Consider the following 23,660-nt stretch of genomic DNA (forward strand, 5'->3'; position numbering starts at 1 on the left):
GAATAAAACACAAAGGACCTATTCTTGCTGCATCCAGCTCTGCTGGGTAGACTGCAGAGGCACCTGTTATACATGGCCAATATATGTCACAGAACACAGGGCCCATAGGAGATCCAGAAGCCTGAAAGTCCTAACACGCATAACAAAGGTCAAAAGCCTGCAATGGGAGAGGCACTGTCAGCAAATGACCAAGCTCCCTGGCTTGTTCCCTGTGTCCCTCCCAGGTAGACCCTTTTCTAGGATGTTTGGTGAATGTTGATACAACCCCCTCTGTACACCTGCCCACAATAAGCCCTTGCTCAAATGTTTTGTCATTAGTCTCCCAAGGGAGACACTGCCATTGGAGCCTTCATTTTGTTGTTTGAGACAGTGTCTCACTATGTAGTCCAAGTTGGCCTCAAACTTGTATCAGTGCTCCTGCCTCAGCCTCCCAGGTGCTGGAATCACAGGCCTGACATACCCAGCTAAGGCTTTATAATGGTAGTGGCTGAACTCCCTCTGCTCATTGGCACATCAGATGCAGTTCCTCTGTATCTTGGAGTTTTGTTTCATGTTTGTCTAGTAATTACACAACTCAGACTCAGTCACTGGTAAACCTCAACTTCTCCATCCAGTGGGTTAGAAAGTGTCTGACAGACCCTAAGGACAAGATTTCTACTTTCTGAGATTCACACTTGACTGTGTACAATACCTATTAGCTTATTTCTAGAATATGGGAAACATGAAGGGATTTTGTCATAATTATGGCTCCAATTGAGTTGGTTTTGAGTCCTACAGCACAATACGGTTGGTCTGATTTCAACAGGTCCATGTCTTTGTTTTTTGAGACAAAGTCTTGCTGTGTAGCTGAGGGTGGCCTTGAACTCGTGGCTATCCTGCCTCAGGCTCCTGGGTGCTGGAATTACAGGCATGCACCACCACACTTGGTAACAGATGCATGTCTTTTAGAGATTGGCAGGCCTTCTTGACACCCTTTGAACCACCTTCATGAAGGGGCCATGGAGCAGGAATCACAGGTATTCTCTAGCTGAGGTCAGCCTCCAACAGGAAACAACTGTAAAGTGCAAACAATGGGACATACCCAGTAATGAGTGTGCAAACTTGTTCTTTCCTAGGTAAGCCATGAGACTGGAAACCCAATCAATGCCTTGACTGCAGGCATTTTAGGTCATAAGCAGAAAAAGAAAATCATCAGTTTTGAAAAAAAAATGGAAAATTTGATTATTACTTCAATACTTGAAAATGAGTCCATATCTGGGTCTGATTCAAATGGGTGAAACACATTTTATTTGAGTGCTGGGTCCCACGACCTTACACAGGCAAAGATATCCCAGCCCTCTGTGTCACATTAATACGCATTGTGCCAAAGGTAAAAAGCTGTTTCTATCTATGCAGTATGATTAAAAAAAAAAACAACAAACCATTACTTAAGTTGAAAATTATAGTAAAACATATCTCAACAAATTTACCTCAGAATACCCTCGTTATACCTTATTTCATACACACTGATCCCATCCATCATCCTTTCCACTTTCTGAAGCAGTTCTGCCAGTCCTCTTTTGTATCTTCAGTTACACTATCATGGCTGCCTCTGTACCCTGAATTAACTTAACATTTCAAGGCCATTTTGACTTTTCAGGAGCTAGAAGTCACCTGGTGCCAGGTCTGGTAAATAAAGTGGTTGAGATTTACAAGCCTGCCTTTCCTAGGTGGCACTGAGCAGTGCGTTTACCATATTTTTTTTATCATACCTCATAAAGACACAAAACAGGACTTCAGAACTGCCCCAGAAAGTGACAAGTGTGTTTGAAGGGGAAAATTGAGGGGGTTAATGGGAGTTAATGTGTTTGTTTTAAACCATAATATATACTTCAACATTCACTGTATTTTTTAAATCTCACCTAAGCTTCCTGATAAGCATCTTAGAAATATTTTGAGAGCTGGGCACCAAAACCAAAAATAAACTAGAGCTCATCAAACTCAAAAGATCTTACAGGGAAATGCACAGGAAAAAAACCCAGAAAGTGGAATGGCAATGTAAACAATGAAAAAACAAATTTTAGACCATAGATGTGATAATGTGTTGATATCTAAAGTATGTAAGCAGCTCATACGACTCCACAGCAAAAAATCAAATACCCAAATTTTAAAATGACAAAGAACAGGTATTTTTCCAAAGACCTATAAATGGCTTATGTGTATGAAAAAAGTTCAAAATGAGCTGTCCTCAGAGAAATGCAAATCAAACCCACAATCATGCCACCTCACACATCAGGATGGCTCTTAAGATTAAAAAAAATCAGAAGTGGCAGTGAGGATGGCAGAGAAAATGAAACTCTTGTACATAGCTGACAGGAAAATAAATACGTCCTTACACAAAAGTATGCATATTTTTCATAAAATGAAGTAAGACTGACCATACAATACATGAAACCAACCTCTAAGCTTATATCCCCCAAAATAATGTCACTAACTCAGAGAGCCAGGTATAGCGGCACACACCTGTCAACCCAGCACTTGGGAGGCTGAGGCAGGAGGATTGGCAGGACTGGCTCGAGTTCTGAACTATATACTAAGACCCTACATAAAAAAAGGGGGGGTTGGGGATTTAACTCAGTGGCAGTGCCTGCCTGGCAAGTGGGAGGTCCTGAATTCGATTCCCGGTACTAGGCGGTGGAGGGGAAGGTCCACTAACTCAAAGACAAACTTATGTTCACTGCAACAATACTCCTAATAGCCCTCAAGAGACAAATGAACAAAACTAGGCATGGTGGCACACACCTGTGATCCCAGAATGTGGAAGGCTGAGTGACGCAGGAACATCATTGAGAGTTCAAGGCAAGCCTGGGTTACACAGTGAGACCTCACCTCAAAAACAAACAAAAAAGAAAAAAAGAAGGGAAAAATGGATAAAATGCAGTTTTAAAATAACTAGCCACGGAAATGGGAGGAAATTCTGTCATTCACCACACTGTACTTCAGCCCTGGGATACTATGCTAAGTGAAATAAACCAGATACAATAAGACAAAAGAATGCACAATCTCACAAGTGGAATCCAAAGACAAGTCAAATCAGAGAATGGATAACAGTTACAAAAGGCTTGTATTACATATATATATTATATATATATAATATATATAAATATATAATATATACTGTATATTTTAGACTGAACAAAGGTATGAACTTTCATTTATAAGATGACTAAGTACGTGAGAATTTATCTGTAACCTCGTTAATTTTAGTTCATGCTAACAGTATATTCTTGAAACTTAAAGACAGTAGTTAAGTGTATCCATGACACAACAAATAAAAGCGTAACTATGTGAGATGATGAATATACTGGGTTTATCATTCTCATTGTTTAATAATGCAGACATCAGACCCTAAATATAAAAGATAATTTTCAATCACATTAAACATATATTTTAAGAAACACTACAGTGGAAATTAGAAACTTATAACTGAAGCCATAAAAGTACACAAATACTGAAATACTTGAAATATTTAAAATTTATCTAAAGAACCATCCAGAAAGCCATGACTGTTGTATGTTAGACTTTAGGATAGTAAAGCAGATCCCATACCACGTACATGTAGTTTCTGTTCAGTTTAGAACACCATTTAGTCAAAGTTAAAGAGAGTGATTTTCCAACATCTCTACCTTTCGTCTAGTCTTTCTCCACTGCAAAATCAAACTATTGCCAGAACTACAACTCTTTCAAATCAACCCATTTGCTCTATTGGAACTTCTCACATATTTATTAAGACTCAAGGAAATGCAAAATGTTTGCATGTTTCTTATTCTACACAGCTTTGAAGTCAGTTCTTTCAATGATGCCTCCATATTCCTTAAATTCATGGAGCATCCTTGGAGTTCTTTCAAGCCACGTATGAATGTTTATGTTGCATATATTTATAAGATTTCTTGAGACTGAACTGCAATTGCTAAGATCAAGGACTTCCCAAAGTATTTTCTGAATTCCTTACATTCAAAGCATTTCTCTCCAGAGAGTTTTCACGTTCATTAATGTCAGGAGGACTTCTGTTACCACTAGTTAAGGTTTCCCCACATTCCTTATACTCATACGGTGTTGCTCCAAACGGTGCAGGTGTCTCTCCTCCGAAAGGTGTGGGTGTCTCTCCAAAAGGTGAGGCTGTCTCTCCAAACGGTGCAGGTGTCTCTCCGAATGGCGCAGGTGTCTCTCTAAATGGTGTGGGTGTCTCTCCATATGGTGTCTCGCCGGTGTGTTTCCGTAAATGTTTATTAAGGCCCGAGTGCTCAGTAAAGGCTTTTCCACAGTACTTACACACGTAGGGTTTCTCTCCAGTGTGAATTCTCATGTGAACACGAAGGTAAGAGGACCACAAAAATGATTTCCCACATATCATACACTGAAAGGGCTTCTCCCCAGTATGCGTCCGCATGTGAATGGGAAGGTAAGAAGAACAAGTAAATGTCTTTCCACACACTGTACACTGAAAAGGCTTCTCTCCAGTGTGAATCTTCAGATGTACATTAAGATAGGAGGAAGATGCAAAGGCTTTCCCACAGTGGTCACATTCAAAGGGCTTCTCACCCTTGTGACTTCGTACATGTGCAATAAGGCCTGAGGAAGTAGTAAAGGCTTTCCCACATTCCTGGCATGCATAGGACTTTTCACCAGTGTGATTTCGCAAATGTATAGTAAGGCCTGAGCGTGCAGTGAAGTCTTTCCCACAGTAAGTACATTTATATGGTTTTACTCCAGTGTGAATTCGAAAGTGGGTCTCAAGGGATGAGGAATTTCTAAAAGATTTTGTGCATAGTTTACATTTGAAGGGCCTCTCACTACTATGAGTTTTTATGTGTACTGTCAGTTGAGCAAAGCTAGTGAAGCCTTTTCCACACTCCTTACATTCATATGGCCTCTCCCCAGTATGTGTCCTAACATGCTTAGTAAGACATGAGCGCTCAGGGAAGGTTTTCCCACATTCTGTACATTCATAGGGTTTCTCACCAGTGTGAGTTCGCATATGAATGCGAAGGTAGGAGGAACGGGAAAATGCTTTCTCACATAGGTTACACTGAAAAGGTTTTTCTCCAGTGTGAGATCTCAAATGTGCAACAAGAGATGAAGAATAAGCCAAGGCTTTTCCACATTTGTAACATTCAAAGGGCTTCTCCCCTGTATGAATTCTTATATGCTCAACAAGTGCTGAGGATGTACTGAACGCTTTCCCACACTCCTTACAGTCATAGGGTTTCTCGCCATTGTGAATGAGGACGTGCTTGGTAAGGCCTGATCGGGCAGTGAAGTCCTTCCCGCAGAAATTACATTTATAAGGTTTTATTCCAGTGTGAATTCGAAAGTGAGTCTTAAGGCATGAGGAATTTCTAAAGGTTCTTGCACATACCTTACACTGAAAGGGCTTCTCGCCAGTGTGAGTTTTTGTGTGCTCAGTAAGTTGAGCAAAGCTGGTGAAGGCTTTTTCACATAATGTACATGCATAGGGCTTCTCCCCGGTATGTTTTCGTAAGTGAATAGTGAGCCATGAGCGTCCACTGAAGGCTTTTCCACATACTTTACATTCATAGGGTTTCTCCCCAGTGTGAGTTCGTATGTGACCGAGAAGGTAGGAGGAACGCGTGAACGCTTTCCCACATACATTACACTCGAAAGGCTTCTCTCCGGTGTGGGTTCTCAAATGTGTGGTAAGATAAGAGGAAGAAGCAAAGGCATTCCCACAATGGTCACACTGAAAAGGTTTCTCTCCCGTGTGACACCTCATATGTTCAGTAAGGCGTGACGGCTGAATGAAGGCTTTCCCACATTCCTTGCACTCGTAGGACTTCTCCCGAGTGTGTTGTCTTAGATGTACAATTAAGCTGGAGCGCTGCGTGAAGGCTTTCCCACATTCCTGACATTTATATGGTTTCTCAACAGGGTGGTTCTGCATATGAATATTAAGATAAGCTGGGTGTGTGAAGAATTTCCCACATTTCTTACATTCATAGAAATTTTTCTCAGTGGGCATTTGAGCATACCCATCAGCATTTGCAGAGACAGTAAAAGCTTTCCTACACTGCTCCAATTCAGAGAGATTTTCTCCACTTTGAGTTTTCACATGGCCCTGGAGCTGCGACTGATTAATAAAAGCTTTCCCAGAGTCACTGCCCTCAAACGATTTGTCTTGAGTAGAAGTTCTCTGCAAAGTATCTAGAGCCAGAGTAGAAGGTTCTGCACCCTCGTTCAACAGAGACAGTTTCTCTTCAGGAGAAGTTTTCTCCACCAGTGGAAGTAAGTCTTTCTCACACTGATTACACTCTGAAGTGTCCTCTGTATTCAAAGCACTCATGTGTCCCTGAAGGCCTGTGTGTTCACTGAAGACTTCTCCAGAGTGCTGAGAGTCATAGAGCTCCCCTCTATGGTAGCTTCCTGCCTGCTGATAAAGGGATGAATGAGAATTAAAGACTTTTCAAATTTACATGGGGATGTGCACTTATGGGAACTCAGAACCACGCTGCTTTGCTTTTTTTTTTTTTTGAACCAGGAATTGAACTCAGGACCTCACACTTACCAGGCAGGCACCATGCATTGAGCTATATCCCTTGTCTCAGTACCAAGCTCCATACTAGGTATGGGACATACCTCTACGGACAATGACCTCTGAGGTTGAAGGTATCTTAAATATCTCTCATTTGTGATGACAGAATTCCTAATCTTTCCTGATTATTTTGGAGACAGGATCTCACTGTGTAGTTCAGGCTGCTCTTGAACTCACTCTGTAGCCCAGGCTGGCCCTCAACTCACAAAAAACCTCCTACCCAGCCTCCCACACCCTAGGATTACAGGTGTGCATCACCAAACCCAGCTGTATTCCCTGAATTTGGAGAATGAGAAATATCTGATTGACTCTTACCTGCTGTATCCCATTTGACGTATCTGACCAGAAAATATCCTCAATTGCTGGATTTCTGGTTTTAAGGTGCATTTCCCATTCTAAAGTGAAACAGGAAAACATGTGAGGGTTTCCACAATAACATGGAAGGTTAAATTAAAATGTATAAATTTATTAACAATTTTTTTCTATGAAATTTGAAATTCAACAATGAATAGAAACAATGTAATCAGGGAAGAAAAGACATAGCCACACAAATACAGGAACCATAAACTCAAACAGGAATACAGCCAAGTCATCAGTGTGACCTTAAGAAAGACACAGATAAAATAATGGCATATGGAAGTTGAAAATATCCAAACACATTCAGTCCAAGGACCTCAGCCTTCATATTCCAAGTAGTCCTTTACATTTTCCCATTATATTTCCAACTATGTTGAATTAGTCAATAACAGATATTTTTTAATAAACACTCACCTTGGAGAAAGCCTCGCTCCACTATGGTCAACTCTACTTCTTCCTCCAACCAAGAGATCAGGCTGGGTTTCAACAGTTGATGTCCTACATGCAGGAAAAGATACATTCATGTTAGAGGCTCAAGTAGGAGATGATAAACCTTCCCATGACAGAAAACTAGTTTTATTTTTCAGGCAGGGTCTTGTCATTGTAGCTGGCTTTGAACTCACTATGCAGACTAGGCTGGCCTCAAACTCAGAGCACTCTTCCTGTCTCTGACTCCTGAGTGCTGGGATTACAGATGCACGCCACATGCCCAGTTGAAAACTATATTTTTGATGAAAGGATTAAAATTATTTCTACAAACAGCTCAAAACACAAATATTCATGCTTTGGGTGTCTTGAGATTTGTTTTTTCTAACACCTGAAATCCTCAGGCTTAAGCACACATTAAAAAACCTCTAAAGGAACTTAATACTCCCACACTTCAAGCATTTAATAAATGTTCTGTGTAGTTTGAAAAAAGAAAAAACTCCATTAAAATGTTTTTCCAAGTAAAACGTGAAGCACAGAAAGTTCCCGTAAGAAAATACTACAAGTGGTTCTCATCTTTACAGTGAAACAAATTCATATGAAAGAGCTGCTAAGACATGGATACAGACAGAATCTCAGAATGTACATTTCTTATTATAAGGATGGTGATGCTACTGTTCCTAGGAACACATTTAGTTGGGAACCACCATGGTAGATTAAATCAAGTTGAGAGAGACCATGTTCCTTATTTCCCACTGTATCTGAGCTGATATCACTAATCCTGGAACAGTTAAGTATGCAATACATTTCTGTTCTCTACGAGGCTACAAGGAATGGCAGTCTTACCTACTGTGGACAGGTTCTGGTAGTTCTCCAGCATCACATCTTTGTAAAGATTTCTCTGAGTTGGGTCCAGTGAGGTCCACTCCTCCTTGGTGAAGTCTACGGCCACATCCTCAAAGGTCACTGAGTCCTAAACCATCACAGAAATACTAGGTTGGGCCAAGTAATGTCTCCCTTCACCAATGTACACCAGTGAGTAAGGAAATGACACCAAGGCCTATGAGGATTCTGAAGTGTCCCATCTTCTATCCCAGGGTCCAACAGTCCTAGCACACCTCCACCCACACTCCCGCACTGTGGTCTCCTCCCAACTGCATGGCTTTTGGCACCTCTTACAAGTGAACTTATCTCATCACAATGAGACAGAGCTTGTTACAAAGCCTTGCTAAATCATGATATAGGAATACATCATTTAAGAAAAGACAGCGTCACCTTCCTCACCATCTGTCAGAACATTCAAAAATAATTATCTAAATGACACCTAGGAAGTAAAGATTCACATTAGGGTAATCCTTCACCTATATGAGAGGCACACCTTCTGGAGAAATTCAAATAGGGGCTAAATGTTGCTATAGGTCCTTTTTTGCTCTAAGGAGCGGTGGAGGCAGACCTACTTAAAAAGAAGTGCATCTTCCTGGTTGGCTGAATTATGCTATTTTGGGGAAGGATAACAAGCTTCACAAACTATGCATATCCTTACATTCATCATTACCAAAATATATGTTCAGAGATATTATTCTCTCTTGTCTGATACCTACTTTCTCACGATGATCTCCCCATATTTTGATTTGCTGACATGGAATTCCCAATCTAGCCTCAATATACAAAACGAGAAATATACTTTACCAGTTGTATCCCACCAGAAGTATGTTCAGTCAAAAAATCCTGCTGAACTGCTGAATCTTTGGTTTGTAATTGCATTTCCAATTCTGAAACCAAAAAGAAATGAAACAACAAAAAAGTTAGGCTTAAGGAAATAGAATAGTATATTAAAGGAGTTGATCACCTTAGCAACATCCAGTCTCACAATAATAATTTTAATAGGGGTTGGGGAGTTAGCTCAGTCCTGGGTTCAATCCCAAGAACTAGAAGTTTTTAAAATATCTCTTTCTTTTAAAATTACAGAGAGCCAGGTGTGGTGGCATACATCTATAATCCCAGCACTCAGGAGGCTGAGGTAGCAGGATCACTGTGAGTCTGAGGCCAGCCTGCACTATACAGGCAGAGCCTGTCTCCAAACAAATAAAAATAAAATAGAAAAAGATAAAAATAAACATGGTGGAACGAAAGTAACAAGATTTAGAGTGCAAATTTAGCACTGGCAAGGTCACAATTCTAATTTGTTAAATACTGATTCTGTGAAAATTAATGCATGATAAAATAATGAAAAAGTTATTATGGGGCAAAAACATTGGAAACAAAAGAAACATCGGAACATCAAAAATAAACTGGACATGGTGGAACATGTCTGTAATCCCAGCTAAAGGGGAGGACAAAAAGGGAAGATCTATAAAGTTTGAAGCCAGCCTGGGCAACTCAGCAGGACACTCTCAAAACAAACACAAACCAAAAAGAATGGGGCTGTAGCTCAGTAGTAGAGCACTTGCCTCAAATAGACGAGGCCCTGGGTTCAATTCTTAGTATCCCAAAAACAAAAGGAGGAAGAGGAGAAAAAAGGAATGTGAAAATGAACCTGAAGAAACACAGTAGGTTGTTTCCTGAAATTAAATAACATTGGAAAAGACAGAAAAAAAAACAACAGTTAAAGAGAACTTCTGAGAGGTTCTGTTTCAGCTTTTATCTGGATGTCCCTGCAACGACTCAAGCACTCATAGATGGGGCTTTTGGGAGGTGGCTGGGTCGTGAGTGTCTGACACTGGATTATGGGTGCGGTAAGTGATAACTGGATTAACCTTCTGATCAGGTTAGCACAGCTCTAGGTGTGGATAATGGGAAGGCCTGCCCTAGGTGTGGGTGGCACCAACTAATGGTCTTATAGCCTGAGTAGAATACAAAGGGAAAGGAAGGCTTGCTGTGTGCTGCTTTCTGCCTGACCTGCCATGGATTATTTCTCCTCTGCCATGCTGCCTGCCTTGGAGCCAGCTGACCATGGACTGAAATCTCTACAAACTGTAAGTTAAAATGAATCTTTTCTCTTTTACCTTGCGGGTATCAGATATTTTGTCCCAGTAATAAGAAAGTAACTAAAAGCCAAGTTCCCTGTCTATATTCCAAACGAAGTGAACCTATCAAAGTACTGGGTGGTTCTTCACAAGCACTCACCTTGGAGAACTCCTTTCCGCCCTGTCCCCAGTTCGCCTTTCAAGTAAGATACACGGCTGGGTTTGATGGGAGTCTGACATCCTGTACACAGGCAAGATTTATTTATGAAGCAACAACAAAGCTATCTATGAAACTATCTCAAGCAAATTAAAAAGACAGGCAAGGCCTCATTGTGTGATCCCCAAATTGGTAATCTCTGACCGCTGAACTCCTGATGCCATGATCACATTTACAAAGCTCTAACATTTTAATCAACTAGGCAAACAAAATAAGTAAACCAAAGAGATCTTTGTCAGGCAACAAACTAAACCAGTGGATTGCGAATATACCTCAGTAATGGAGGTCTTCCTAGCATGCGTAAGGGCCCAGGTCCCATCCCCAATTCAACAGAAAAATAAACTAAACCAGTGACTCATAAATATTAAGAGTGAGCTGGGAATGGTAGTACATGCCTGTAATCTCAGCACTCGTGATACTGAGGCAGGATTGCTGAGTGTGAGGCCAGCTGGGCTACACAGTGAGTTCAAAACCACCCTGCACAACAAAGGAGGATCAAAAATTCAAGCGTAGTCTGGGTAAGGGCAACTTAGACCAAGCCTCAAAGTTAAAAGAAAAAAAAAAAATTTTTTTTTAGGGTTAAATATGTAGCTCAGTACAAAGACCCTGGGTTCAAAACCCAGTACCAAAAGAAATTTTAAAAGTTAAAGGAAAAAACCCTTACCACAAGAGATTAAAGTATACTAGGGAAGAGATTCACTTTACTCACCATTATCACAGTTGACCCCACAGCTCCTGAACACAGTAAGTACATAACATACACTTGGTTCTACATGAGGCTACAGGAAATGTGACAGTCGTACCTACTGTGGCCAGGTTTTGGGAGTTCTTCACCATTACATCACTATGTATGCTTCTCTGTGTTGGGTTCATTAAAGAGTCTTCCAGCTGGGTACCATCCACAGCCACATCCTCAAAGGTCCCCGAATCCTAAACCACAGCACATGCTGTCATGAGCCAAGTAATAAATATCTCCACCAATTTTCACAAAATAAAGAGAGGGGCCCCAATGCCTACACAGAGATGTGAATTCTCTCCCTGTCAGGTTCAGCGGCCCTAGAACTCGTCTCTGCACCCACACTCACTAATCATCTGCTCCACTCACAGCTTCACTGGCACATCTCAAACATGAACTCGTCTCATAGGACATGAACCTCTTTTTTGTCTGACTTACTCCTCCAATGAACCTTTCTGTGTACTGCATACATTTAATATACGGTAAGAGATGAATGAAGTCTTTTGAGAAAACAACTTTCATTTTATATCTTTGAGAACATTGAGCTGTAAAAGAAACACAACTGGCACCATAAGGATCAAATTACTTGGTAATTACTAAAAAACTGCAATGACTTCCAAGGGAATCATTCATGAATGTGAAAAGCTCCACTGCCTGGGCAAATTCAACTAGGGACTCAGTCCTTGTATTAGGTTTTACTTTCTTTAAGAAGTCCTACAGACAAGTCTGCTGACGTAGAAATGTGCCTACTTGGTAGATGCTATATAAGTGTGTGGAATGAAATACATTCTTCATACCTGGTAATTTCTCAGGGAGTCAGCCACTGTCCTTTCTGTCTCTATCTCTTCTTCATGACTACAGACTGGATCCCCAGAAAGTAGACTTCCTGGAAAAAGAGTAAAGACATGACAACTCAGAGCTGACCAGAAGTCCACATTCACATCATATACACGTCTTTCCAACCTAGTTCCAAATTACCATATAATCAGAAGAACTAAGACAAATAATTTCTAGCAAAGTACAATGCCACTTACAGCCAGAAAAAGTGATGGCAAGCCATACAATACAGTCTGTTAAGTACAATGATCTCACTTCACAAGTAAGGAGTTAAGCCCTGAGATTAATTTCCCAGTGGCGAAAGAACTCATGAATGCAGGGCTGGGGATTTAGCTCAGTGACACAGCGCCTGCCTGGCAAGTGCAAGGTCGTGAGTTCGATTCCCGGTACCAGGGGAAAAAAAAAAAGAACTCATGAATGCAATTACACAGTACCTCTTCCACAGGATATATACCAGGGAGCTGACTTCTACACAGTGCTGACCCAATGCAGTGCCTCAGGAATGGACCAGCAGCATGGCTAATCTAGCCCACACCATTGGGCTCTGTATCATGCAGGAAGGCCTACAGCCAATTCTGTGGAAAACAGCAGCAACAGGACTTACCATGGGACAAACTGGTAATATCCATCTTGTAAGTCTGATGAAGAAATACGTGTGATCACGCTCTTCGTTGATTCCAAGACACGTAAGGGCAGCTTATGAGTTTTAAGTGGACAGTGGCAATAACTTTCTTTTTAAACGGGGTTATGCAGATTCCTGTTGACATCAATCATTTAATAAAGAAGCATTACTTAGCAGTTTTCAAACATCACATATTAGCTTTCTGCTGGCAACATATGAAACACCAGTAAAGTGGTACAAACTCTTTTAATATGAGATTAGTTATACTGTCATTTAATAAAGAACACTATGTACTGTCCATTATACTGACAGCTTTTACACACATACTTATGTACACATAACAGCTCCATTCTATACATTATTCTATTTATTTGAATAATCCTTCACAGCAGATAATCACTATTTTATGATGAAAAACAAACAAAAAAGCCACAGATTTAGATTCCAGAAATGAGGAAATGGTGACTCAGCACTTCAATGCAGGTAATGTCCCTAAAAACTCAATTGTGCTTGTAAAGACAGCAGAACCAATATGGACTCTGGAAATGGCCACCTGGGATACATAAAATGGAATGTTCTACTTTCACAAGAAAGTTATTAAGAACCAGCAAACGCATTAGAATATACCTCAACCATGGGAATCCCTGCTGGTGTTCACGGCAGAGGAAAGAAAGCACCAAAACAGCAGGCCAAACACCTGTGGATCTGGTGTGCCTTCTCAGGGATAAATCTTGTTATTACTGATGAGCTTTCTCTTCCCAGTAACTTATGTTTCTATTTTTTACTCTTTTTTAACCTCTAGTTCATACAAAGGAAATTTAAAAATGCAGTAAAGAGCATCAACAAAGGAAGTATATGACCTCCAAGACAGAATATTTATAAATGTAGTCACAGGACAAAAATGAAAAAATAAAGAAACCTTATGGTATTTATAGGAAAGTAAAAACAGTGAACTCTCTCTGCATAAGACCTCAAGAGAAAAAAAAGACAGGGAGATAGAAACAGCACTTTAAAAACCAAGGTTGGCCATGGTGGTGCATGCCTATAATCCCACCTTTCCAAGAGGCTGAGGCAGAAAGATCTGAACTTTAAGGCCAGCTACACAACACACTTCTCAAAATAAAAAATACAAAGGTCTGGTTTTGCATCTCAGGATGAAGTCTTCTATTTTCCCTCCAGTACAGCAGGACAAAACACATTCTGTGTTTGTGCCATGGTGGTAAAGCCCTGGCCTACAATTAGAGGCCCTATCTTCCCATTCCAGTACTGTAAAGTGGGAGAAGGGGGAAAAATTTCCCACACCTGCAAGTATCAGTATCTTTATACAGGAGGTCCAGAGTTCTCAAAAATAAAACCAAAACAAAAATCAATCCTCACAGGACTACAACAGTATTACAACCACACACTCAAAAATCAAAAACAAGGCTGAGCATTGGAGCACATGCACAGCATATATGAACCTATGAGTTCATTCACCAGTATCACAGGAAAAGAAAAACTCAAATGCAGGAAGAGTACCCTAAATGCAAGAGAAAGAAGATCACATGTAAGAGTTCCAAAAACCCCAGGAGCAGATCTCACTAAAGAACTTAATGGACAGGACAGAGTGGGAGAATATGTAAAAGCTATATCCTACAAAAAGAATAATAGCCATCTTTTGCATACCCTTCCAAACATTAAGGAAGAGAAAATACTTCATAAACTTACTTTATGAGGCCAGTATTACCATGTTACCAAAGCAGAGAAGGATGTTATGAAAAAAGAATATTAATTGGCCATGGTAGCACATTCCTAATAGTCTCAGCACTTTGGGAGACTGAGGCAGGAGGATCATCAATTCAAGGCCAGCTTTAATATAGATGCAAAACACTTCACCAAAATTACTATCCAACTCAACTCAATAGAATATTAAAAAGGTCATTCTCAGCCAGGGTTGATGGTGCTCACCTGTAATCCTAGCTTCTTGGCAGGCTAAATTAGGACAATCACAAATTCAAGGCCAGCCTGAGTAACTTACTGAGATCCTATCTCAAAAAATATAAAGGACTGGGAAGACTGGGGATGTAGCTCACTGGAAAGCACTGCTGGGTTCAATCCCAAGCACCTAAAAAAAAAAAAAAAAAAGATCATTCACTATGATCAAATGAAATTTATCCCCAGGAGAAGCCACAAATGCTGTACCTAAAATAGCCAAAGCAATTTTCAGCTTAAAAAAAAAAAGCTGGAGCCACACTATGTAATTTGACTACCTATCACAAGGCTACCACTTCAGTACTGCAATAAAAACATATAGTCCAGTGGAAGAAAAAAAACTCAGGGACATTTCATGCCAACTGATTTGCAAAGTATATACTGAATACGCAGCTCAATTTCAAAAAGAATTAATGTGTATAGCCACTATGGGAAATGACATGAAAGTTCTTCAAAAATTAAAAACAACTACCACGTACTACAGTAGTCCCTCTGTTGAGTTTATTTCCATTGGACAGGACATCAGAATGTTAAGAGACAAGAACACTACAGATGCTGCAGCACTATTCCAAACAGACAGAACGCTTCAACAACCCAATGCCATCAACAGAGAAAAGCACCCAGAAAATGAGGTATATATGCTTGCTATTATTTAGCTAAAGAAGGAGAAATTCTGTCTTGATCCCAACATGGATGAAACTACAGGACATGATGGTAAGCCAGGCATAGAAAGACAAATACCAACTGAGCTCACCTAAGCAAAGTGCAAAACCTCACAGAGACAGTAACGTAGTGGTTACCACTGCCTGAAAGTGAGCGCTTTAAAGATGTTAGTGAAAGGACCTCAAATCTGGGCAACACAGGAAGTTAGCATGTACTATACATCACAGCAATATACTAGAAAATTGATGAAAGATGTTTAATTTTTCTAACCACATACAAAATAGTAAGTGAGGTAATGCATACTAAACAGCTGGATTTCCCCAGGCCACGGTTTAAGCAGATATAAAACATCATGTTGCACACCATAAATATATGTAACATTTACTTGTAAACTGCAGCAAAACAGAATACAAACATAACCAAGTATGTCTGTCTGCCTACCCCCTGCACGGGCAAAGGGAATATAACCAACACACATCTACATACCAGGCCTACCGGGAACTGAGAGCCAGGGCTTGTTGGAAGTTACTGCAGGGTCTTGGCATGAGGGTCCGACTTTTTGGCTTGCCTGGGCTGCAGTGAGTGAAGTGGTCTTGGGCCACACATAAAATATATAATATAGTTAACACAGTTAAATAACAAAACCACCTTTATTTTTCAATTAACTCATGAAATTACTTTATGAAATAGCACAGTAAGCCTAAGTGTAATAATTAAGTAAGAACACCTACAGGTCTGCTTAGTAACAATGAATGCCTGTCTTCAAAGACACACACACACATATAGGTAGGTTGAAATATTAGCGGTAATCATTGCCTCTCACCTGCTAAACCACACAAGCACACTGTTATGGTCGCTACATTGTGTCAACTGGGGGAGTCTAGAGGTTTGGCTAAGTGACTCAGCAGGGAGCCAGGGTGCTTACTTTGTACGCACCCTGAGCCTGTGCAAGAGGAGGGCGTGGAGATTATGTGAGAGCTACACGCCCCTTAGGTGGGGGTAGCCTGCTTACAATGTAAGGGAGGGATAGAGGCTGCTTGCCGCCATTCCCCCCTTTGCTCTTGTTGCTTTGCTATGTTCTGCCTCGGAGCCAGCCAAGTACCGACTGAAACCTCCCCAAACTGTGAGCTAAATAAACCTCTCCTTCCTTCATTTTGGGCGTTGGGTATTTTGTCTCAGCAGCGAGAGAAAAGTAACCAAGACACACAGGGAGTTCTAGCACACTGATACATGCAAGTTTTAATCCAACCGTGTGCGGCAGGGTCAGGAGGTGGAACCGGCAGAAAGCACCCTGTTGTCACCAACACAGTCCCTGCTCAAACACACTGCAATTAAGCCATGAAAAATTTTTCTAAGAATCACATAGTTTATGTTAAAAGCTTACACTACTGTGACATTATCAGCTACCCAGCGCTGCAGATAGCCTGTGGGCCAGGAGCTGCACAGAGCTGGTCTACAGGAAGTACACAAAAAGAACTCTCATCACTGCATGTCATTTCCACTTGTTTCACAGCCAGGGATGACAAGAAAAGAAACACATGGCAAGACCAGCCTTTCAACACTGCTGCACCTAGCTGCATGAGCTGGGTGCTTAGAAAGTGTGATGTTCTCATCAAGAAGCTATAAATTTGCCGGGCATGGTGGTACACACCTATAATCTCAGCATTCAGGAGGCAGAAGCAGGAGGATCACTGTGAGTTCAAGGCCAGCCTGAGCTACAAAGTGAGTTCAAGGCCAGCACGAACTGCATAGCAAGACCCTGTCTTAAAAAATAATAATTGTAAATTTAAAAAAATACATTACAGTCCACTTCTGTGATCCCTCAATTTTTTGTGTGTGTGTCATACCGGGAATTGAACACAGAACCTCTGCACTGAGCTACATGCCTAGCCCATCTACCCAATCTATCCACTCATTCATTCACTCATTCAATGAGACAGGGTCTCGCTATGCAGTTCAGACTGCCTTGAGCTCACTATGTAGCCCAGGCTGGTCTCAAACTCACAATGATCCTCCCGCCTCAGCCTCCTGAGTGCTGGGATTACAGGCATGTATCACCATGCCCTGACCCTTTTTTATTCTTTATATGGAGACAGGTCTCACTAAGTCACCCAGGGTATGCTTGAACCTAGGATTCTTCTACTTCAGCCCCCCAGAATGCTAGGATTATAGGCATGCGCCACCATGCCTGGCTGCACAATATCTTAATACAAATTGGAATGTCTAACACTTGTCACTTGAGTTGTATAAATGCTAAAGTTGAGTGGGAGATGTTAAAGCTGACCTAACTATCAGAAGTAAACTTTGATAAAGATGACAAATAGTAAAATTCCAATTAAACTTCTGAGAGTTTAGAACCTAGCCCTCAATCAGGTGACTCCTTTACAACAGCCTGGACAACAGGTCCAGCATCTCTGGATTCCAGGGAATCTTGGGACAATGTTATGTCATGAAAACCCTTTGCTTTCTGGCTTTTTCCTTATGGTCCTCCTTGTATCTGTGCACACTGAGAAGGAGGCAACCCTGAATAGCAGAAGCCCCTCTTTCCCTGCTCACATTCACTAAAAAGCTACTGGTCAGACTCATCCATCTACGGAGACCCTGTGGCTTGCTACGAATGCGTGTTTCTCGCAGTTTTTGAACATGGTCTGAAGTCAGGTGTGGTGGCACATGCTGCAATCCCAGCACTCAAAAGGCTGAGACAAGAGGATCCTCAGGAGAATAGGAGGCCAGCCTGGGCTACACAGTGAGTTCAAGGCCAGCCTGAACTACACAGCAAGACCCTGTATAGAAATAAAAAAATAAAGGGGCTGGGGATTTAGCTCAGCGGCACAGCACCTGCCTGGCAAGCACAAGGTTGTGAGTTCGATTCCCGGTACCAGAAAAAAACCAAAAACAAAAAAAAAACAAAACAAAAAAAAAAAAAGCATGGTTTGAAAGCGTTATGGGACAGTGTTGGTTTGCTCTAAGGACTTGATCTTGTCAGATACTTTTTTGTCCCAGTGCCAATGCTGGCAGCCCTGCGCCTATGCCTGAGCCACAGCATGTCTGACAGAGGAATACATGTGGTTCACTCTGCATGGCACACTCGGTTGGATGGAAAAGGGGAGATCAGGAGCTGAGGGTGTATTTCAGTGGCAGAACACCTGCATAGCATCAGAGGTTCTGGATTCAATCCTCAGTGCTCCATGCATAAATGAAAAGGGAAGACCATATGTGGATAAAGAACCACAGACAGCTGGGCGTGCTGGCGCACACCCATGACCCCAGCACTCTGGAAGGCTGAGGCAGGAGGATCAGTGCTAAGTTCGAGGCCAGCCTGGGCTACAAAGTGAGTTCAAGGCCAGCCTGAACTGCATAGCAAAGTCCTGTCTCAAAAAGAAGCAAAACCTCCCTCAAAAAAAGAAAGAAACCAAGTTCAAGCCCAGCCTGGGCAACTTAACAACTTAGAGAGACCCTTTCTCAAAAAGTATTTTTAAAAGGGGTGAAGATTGGGGCTGGGGATTTAGCTCAGCAGCACAGCACCTGCCTGGCAAGCACAAGGTCATGAGTTCAATTCCTAGTACCGGGGGGTGGGGGGAGGGCTGTAGATAAAGCTTAATGTTAAGGCCCTGAGTTCAACCCCCAATATCACCACAGACAGACAGAAAGACACATACACAATCCCCATGTACCTACCACACACTGGGTTTCACTAGGAAAAGCAAGTGCAGGATGGGAAAGGAAAGGCATAGGTGCTGTGCATGTATTTATCTGGGCCACAAGACAAGTACTGGTCTCCAAAAACAATCCTTTTAAAACAGCCACTGGATTCCGATGATGTTGGGTCAAACAGTCTAAAAACATCTACTAAGTCCATTTGTTCACAGGTTTGGTTCCGTTCTGTTACATCTTTGCTAATTTTTTGTTTAGTTGATCTCTTTGTGACAACAGGGTATTGAGATCTCCCGTTACAACTGTGTTATTGCCTATTTGATTTTTCATGTCTACTACTAATTGTCTTATGCAGCTGGATGCTCCTGTATTTGGTGCGTATGTATTTATGATTGTCACCTCTTCCTCTTGAAGTTTCCCCCTAACAAGTATGTAGTGACCTTCTTTATCCCTTTTGATCATTCTTGGTTTGAAGTTGACACTGTCTGCAGAAAGAATAGCTACTCATACACAAGACAGCTAAGATAACTGTACTAATAATTTCCATTGGTTTATTGAAAGGAACAGTTAATATTTGTTTGATCAATCTTGCATACCTGCATCTGGTAACCTGAGCAACTACTCTGAAGATAACAATAAGTAATACAACAACCATTGTTGATTTCCTGTCATATCTTGTTTTGAAACTGTGTTATCATTTTTATAGTTTTTGTTATTTTTTGTTATTTTCAAAATAAAAAAAAGACCTTTCATCAGGAAGAAAAAAAAAAAAAAAAAGCCACTGCAGTTGCCTTGCCCAGACTTCCATTTATAACCCTTTTATATCTCTATTCTACTGCATAAGGGAAGACATATCAAGGATATATGCTCCCAGCTATGTGACCTTAGATGGCAGGAGTAGGATCAAACATTTATAAAATTAAGTCTCGGCAAGATAAACAACTGCAGAGGTTGATTCAACCTACTCTTATTTCAAAGGATTTTTTGTGGAGACTGTCGTGTCTGTCAGTTAGACTGATTATTTAGGACTATAAAGAGAGATATGAAGGTTCTGATTGAATTATTTTCTAAAACTGCAGCATTACTTATTTTGAAAAATGAAAAAGCTTATCTCAGTTATTACCAGTAACATCTATAATTCTGAGGGGAAAAAGGAATACTCAAGTAATGCCTAGCTAGTATTGTGGCTCTAGAAATATAAAGGCATATGCGATTTTTTTTTTTTTTTTGGTTTTCTGTAACCCAAGCAATTCAAAGAGGCTTTTGTTTTGCTTCCTAAAGAGGTGACCTTATGCGATGGCTAAGTAATTTATAGTAAATGCTCAGGATATTCGTGACTGCTGCAGGTTTTGCCAAGTGTGCCAATTTTGGGATCTTTTCCTTCACTGCGGACATGCTAAGGGATAAGAAGCAGTATTTCATTGCACTACAGAGAACCCACTCCAGGTCCCGGCCATCTGCCAAGGGACTGAAAAGAGGCCACTATCTCTTGAAAGCTCCTTGAGCAGAATTTACCAGAAGCCTTAGATTTGCCCCGATGCTGTGGAAAGACCACAGCGGGCTTGACAAGACTGTGGGGAAAGCTAGGAGCCAGAGCATAGTGCACGGCTGGCTCCGGATCTGAGACCCTGTTTCCACAAAAGCCCAGTGCTAACCAGTCACTGCTCATTTTAATGATGCACGATGTGAGCTGAGAGGGCAATGCACTCCATCAGGTGCTGGGACAACAAAAGGCAACATGAATGACTGGGAGATTGCAGCAGGAATAAAAAGCTGCCAAAACGTCTACAGTGGAAGAGTCCCTGTTGGTTTTAAACTTGTAAGCCCAATTTATAAATAAGGGGCATGTCCCCAGAACCCAGATGTTGAACTATGGATCATTTGTAAATGTGACATATAAATGTCCCTGGAGATGGATGTTATGAATATTATGTCCTACCTGTGGTCCTGGAGCAAGGTGGATTGTTTCAGATGTTGTCTTCAAAGACTGTGCGTGATGAAAGGTGTCAAGGTGCCCCAGGGCAGCCTGGGGAGGTGAATGGTGTCTCTTCTCAGGTGGAGGCACACCGTCTCTGAGGCCGGCAAAACAAACAATGAACGCAAGCCATTACCCAAGTATAACAGCAAAATGGTTGCCAGCTGATTACACAGAATCAGTAGTTTTAATTATACAAGTGCTGCTTATAGAGATCTTCATGAACAGAACTGCAACATTAAGGCTGTATTGATTCACTATGAGTAAAAAACACCAAAAAAATTCACTATGAGTGCCATTTACCTATTCATTTCTTTTCAGATTTATAAACAGGAAATGAGAAGCTGGGGATTTAACTCAGCTATACAGCATTTGTCAGATATAGGCAAGGCCATGGGTTTCAGCACCAGAAAAAAAAAAAAAAAAGTCTGGCCAAACAGAGAAAACAGTTGTGATAGTCACCCATTTATTAAGTTTTATGTAACAAGTTTTCTTTTGTTTTTCTGTGGTGCTTGGGATCAAACTCAGGGCTTTACACACGCAAGACAGGTACCCTACACACCGAGTTATATCCCAGTCCTTGCATAACAAGAGTTAATCCTTGCCAGGGATATAGCTCAGCAGCACAGTGCCTGCCTGGCAAGCACAAGGTCCTGAGTTCAATTCCCAATCCCAGAAAAAACAGGAGTTAATCTTTGAAGAGTCTGTATTAACCTACTTTGGGCCATATTAACTATTTTAATTAGGGCCTGTGAAACTCCACATATCAAACCAATTGTAAATGATGGGAACATAATAACTAATTGAAGGCCAGCCTGCACACCTTAGCTATTCTGTCTCAAAAATTTAAAAAAAAAAAAAAAAATCTGAGGATGTAACTAAATGATACAGCATCCCTGGGTTCGAAGCCAGTACTGCCAAAAAATTAGTGGGTTCCCAGGTATACCTATACTTTAAGTAACAATGTCAAAATTGATATACTTTCGTCAACTAATGGACTTTAACAAACATAAATGTTAACTATGCAGGTACAAAATACAAACTTTAGCCCTATCTTTTCTTACATGTAAATTTGGTACATAAATTTTGGAGTTTCAACAAGATCAAAATACACAACTTAAACTATTTCTCCTATATATAATTTGTCATACACTTCACATTACTAAAGCTGAAATATTCTAACACATATATAAATCTATTAAATTTCTTTGTGTTTTCTCCCCTGGTACCTAGGGAGTTGGTATTACATTACTAACTAATCTACGGTTACCATTATCTTTGTTCAACCGGGCATATGCACAGTAAGTAAAGTTTAATGTTCCTTTTTATCCCACTTGGGCTCAAAGCCACTTAAAGCAGCCGTCTTGCTCATTTTCTTCTTGCTTCAGGCTTTTAGCCACCATAAACTTAGGTGTTTTGTTTTTCTGTGTCTGGGTGGTAACAGGAAAAGTAGCAAGTACCAGGTTCCTCTGTTACCCTCCGGTAGAACAGTGGTAGCAAGCCTATGGCATGTATGCTGCAGCAGCTTATCTCATTGGAAGTTGTGTTTTTCTTCTAATGTATGAGTTGTTTTTTCTAAACTATAACCTCAGTGTTCAGGTTTAACTGCAACAGTGGCACTTTGCAATAAATAAGTGGGTTTTGGCTGGGGCAGGCTGAAGCAGGAGGATCGCCACAAGTCTGATGCCAGCCTTGGCTACATACCGAGTTCAAGGCCAGCCTGCACTGCATAGCAAGACCCTGTCTCCAAAAAACAAAAACAGTAACAATAATAACATTTAAATAAATAAGTAATGGCAGTTCAGGTATGTGGTTTCTGAACTGTTTGCCCTCACTCCCCTAGAAGGACCCTTGTCCACATGGTTACTGTTTTCCCTCCTTTAATGATTTTCGTTTGCACTATCTTTTAAAACAGACCAGGCAGCTAACAGTCGCACAGCAACAGCTAAGAGGTGGAAAGGGCTGGAGCACATTAACCAGGAGACTTATTACCACAGGTAAGTTGAGAAACATCCTGCAGCATCTCTGGCGGACGGGAATCAAAGTGCTCCTCCTCCCACTTCTCCCCAGGGAGTCACCACTCAGTCCACCCCACACAGGATCTGCCATACCCATGAGGTTGGGAAGAAAGACCAACAGCAACAAGGGAGGTAGCAGAGAAGTGTCCACTGCCGCTCCTCGCTGGAACAGACTCAAGCTCTGGTGGATTTTTAGTTACACTTCTGCCGGTACCATCTGTGCCCTCAAAATGCTTAACCCCCACCACTGGCATCCACAAGCCTTGCTTCTCACCAAGGAAACCTTCTCACCACAAGGGAAGCGTAACAACAGAGCACAGTCACGCCAGCAACTAGTCTCATCTCACTCACTCAGGGGTCGCTGCTCAGATCAAGAGGTGGAAGGGCTCACTGAGGACTCAGTGACAAGCCAAACAGCACACACAACGCTCTGACTGAAGAGATTCTTTCTCACAGGGCAAAGCCCACCCTCTGAATCAGAGCCTTCCCGTGCTACTGTCTTGCGGTAGTCAGGATGTATACACCGGTCCAAACTGCTTCCAGTTCCAGCAACTTCAGTACTGAAGGTTTGGAGACCTTAGTTCAAGAGATAAAAGCATGCTCCAATACATCCGGGTCATTTTGACTTC

The 23,660-nt window shown here is 41.3% G+C and overlaps 1 protein-coding gene across 6 annotated transcripts in view; it reads right to left on the minus strand.

Annotated features, from left to right (window-relative positions):
• Positions 1 to 1,264: 1,264 nt before the first annotated feature.
• LOC102021887 (zinc finger protein 26-like) overlaps positions 1,265 to 23,660 on the minus strand; it is a 31,647-nt gene continuing 9,251 nt past the window's right edge. For 3 of the 6 annotated variants that reach the window (XM_013505066.1, XM_013505065.1, XM_013505067.1), the window contains 11 exons: positions 20,978 to 21,110; positions 15,871 to 15,976; positions 12,733 to 12,885; positions 12,089 to 12,177; positions 11,359 to 11,485; positions 10,499 to 10,579; positions 9,062 to 9,144; positions 8,219 to 8,345; positions 7,361 to 7,444; positions 6,905 to 6,984; positions 1,265 to 6,427 (listed from right to left, as the gene is read on the minus strand). In XM_013505066.1, the coding sequence (XP_013360520.1) occupies positions 3,956 to 6,427; positions 6,905 to 6,984; positions 7,361 to 7,444; positions 8,219 to 8,345; positions 9,062 to 9,144; positions 10,499 to 10,579; positions 11,359 to 11,485; positions 12,089 to 12,177; positions 12,733 to 12,757 (3,168 nt within the window). In that variant the 5' untranslated portion in view covers positions 12,758 to 12,885; positions 15,871 to 15,976; positions 20,978 to 21,110 and the 3' untranslated portion in view covers positions 1,265 to 3,955. Of the gene's footprint in view, positions 6,428 to 6,904; positions 6,985 to 7,360; positions 7,445 to 8,218; positions 8,346 to 9,061; positions 9,145 to 10,498; positions 10,580 to 10,950; positions 10,986 to 11,358; positions 11,486 to 12,088; positions 12,178 to 12,732; positions 12,886 to 14,697; positions 14,810 to 15,870; positions 15,977 to 20,977; positions 21,111 to 23,660 lie in introns of those variants that run through there. The other 3 variants (XM_013505069.1, XM_013505068.1, XM_013505070.1) reach the window with 3 other exon arrangements.

The sequence above is a fragment of the Chinchilla lanigera genome, unplaced genomic scaffold, assembly GCF_000276665.1.
Source record: "Chinchilla lanigera isolate Chin_1 unplaced genomic scaffold, ChiLan1.0 scaffold00094, whole genome shotgun sequence".
NCBI lineage: Eukaryota > Metazoa > Chordata > Mammalia > Rodentia > Chinchillidae > Chinchilla > Chinchilla lanigera.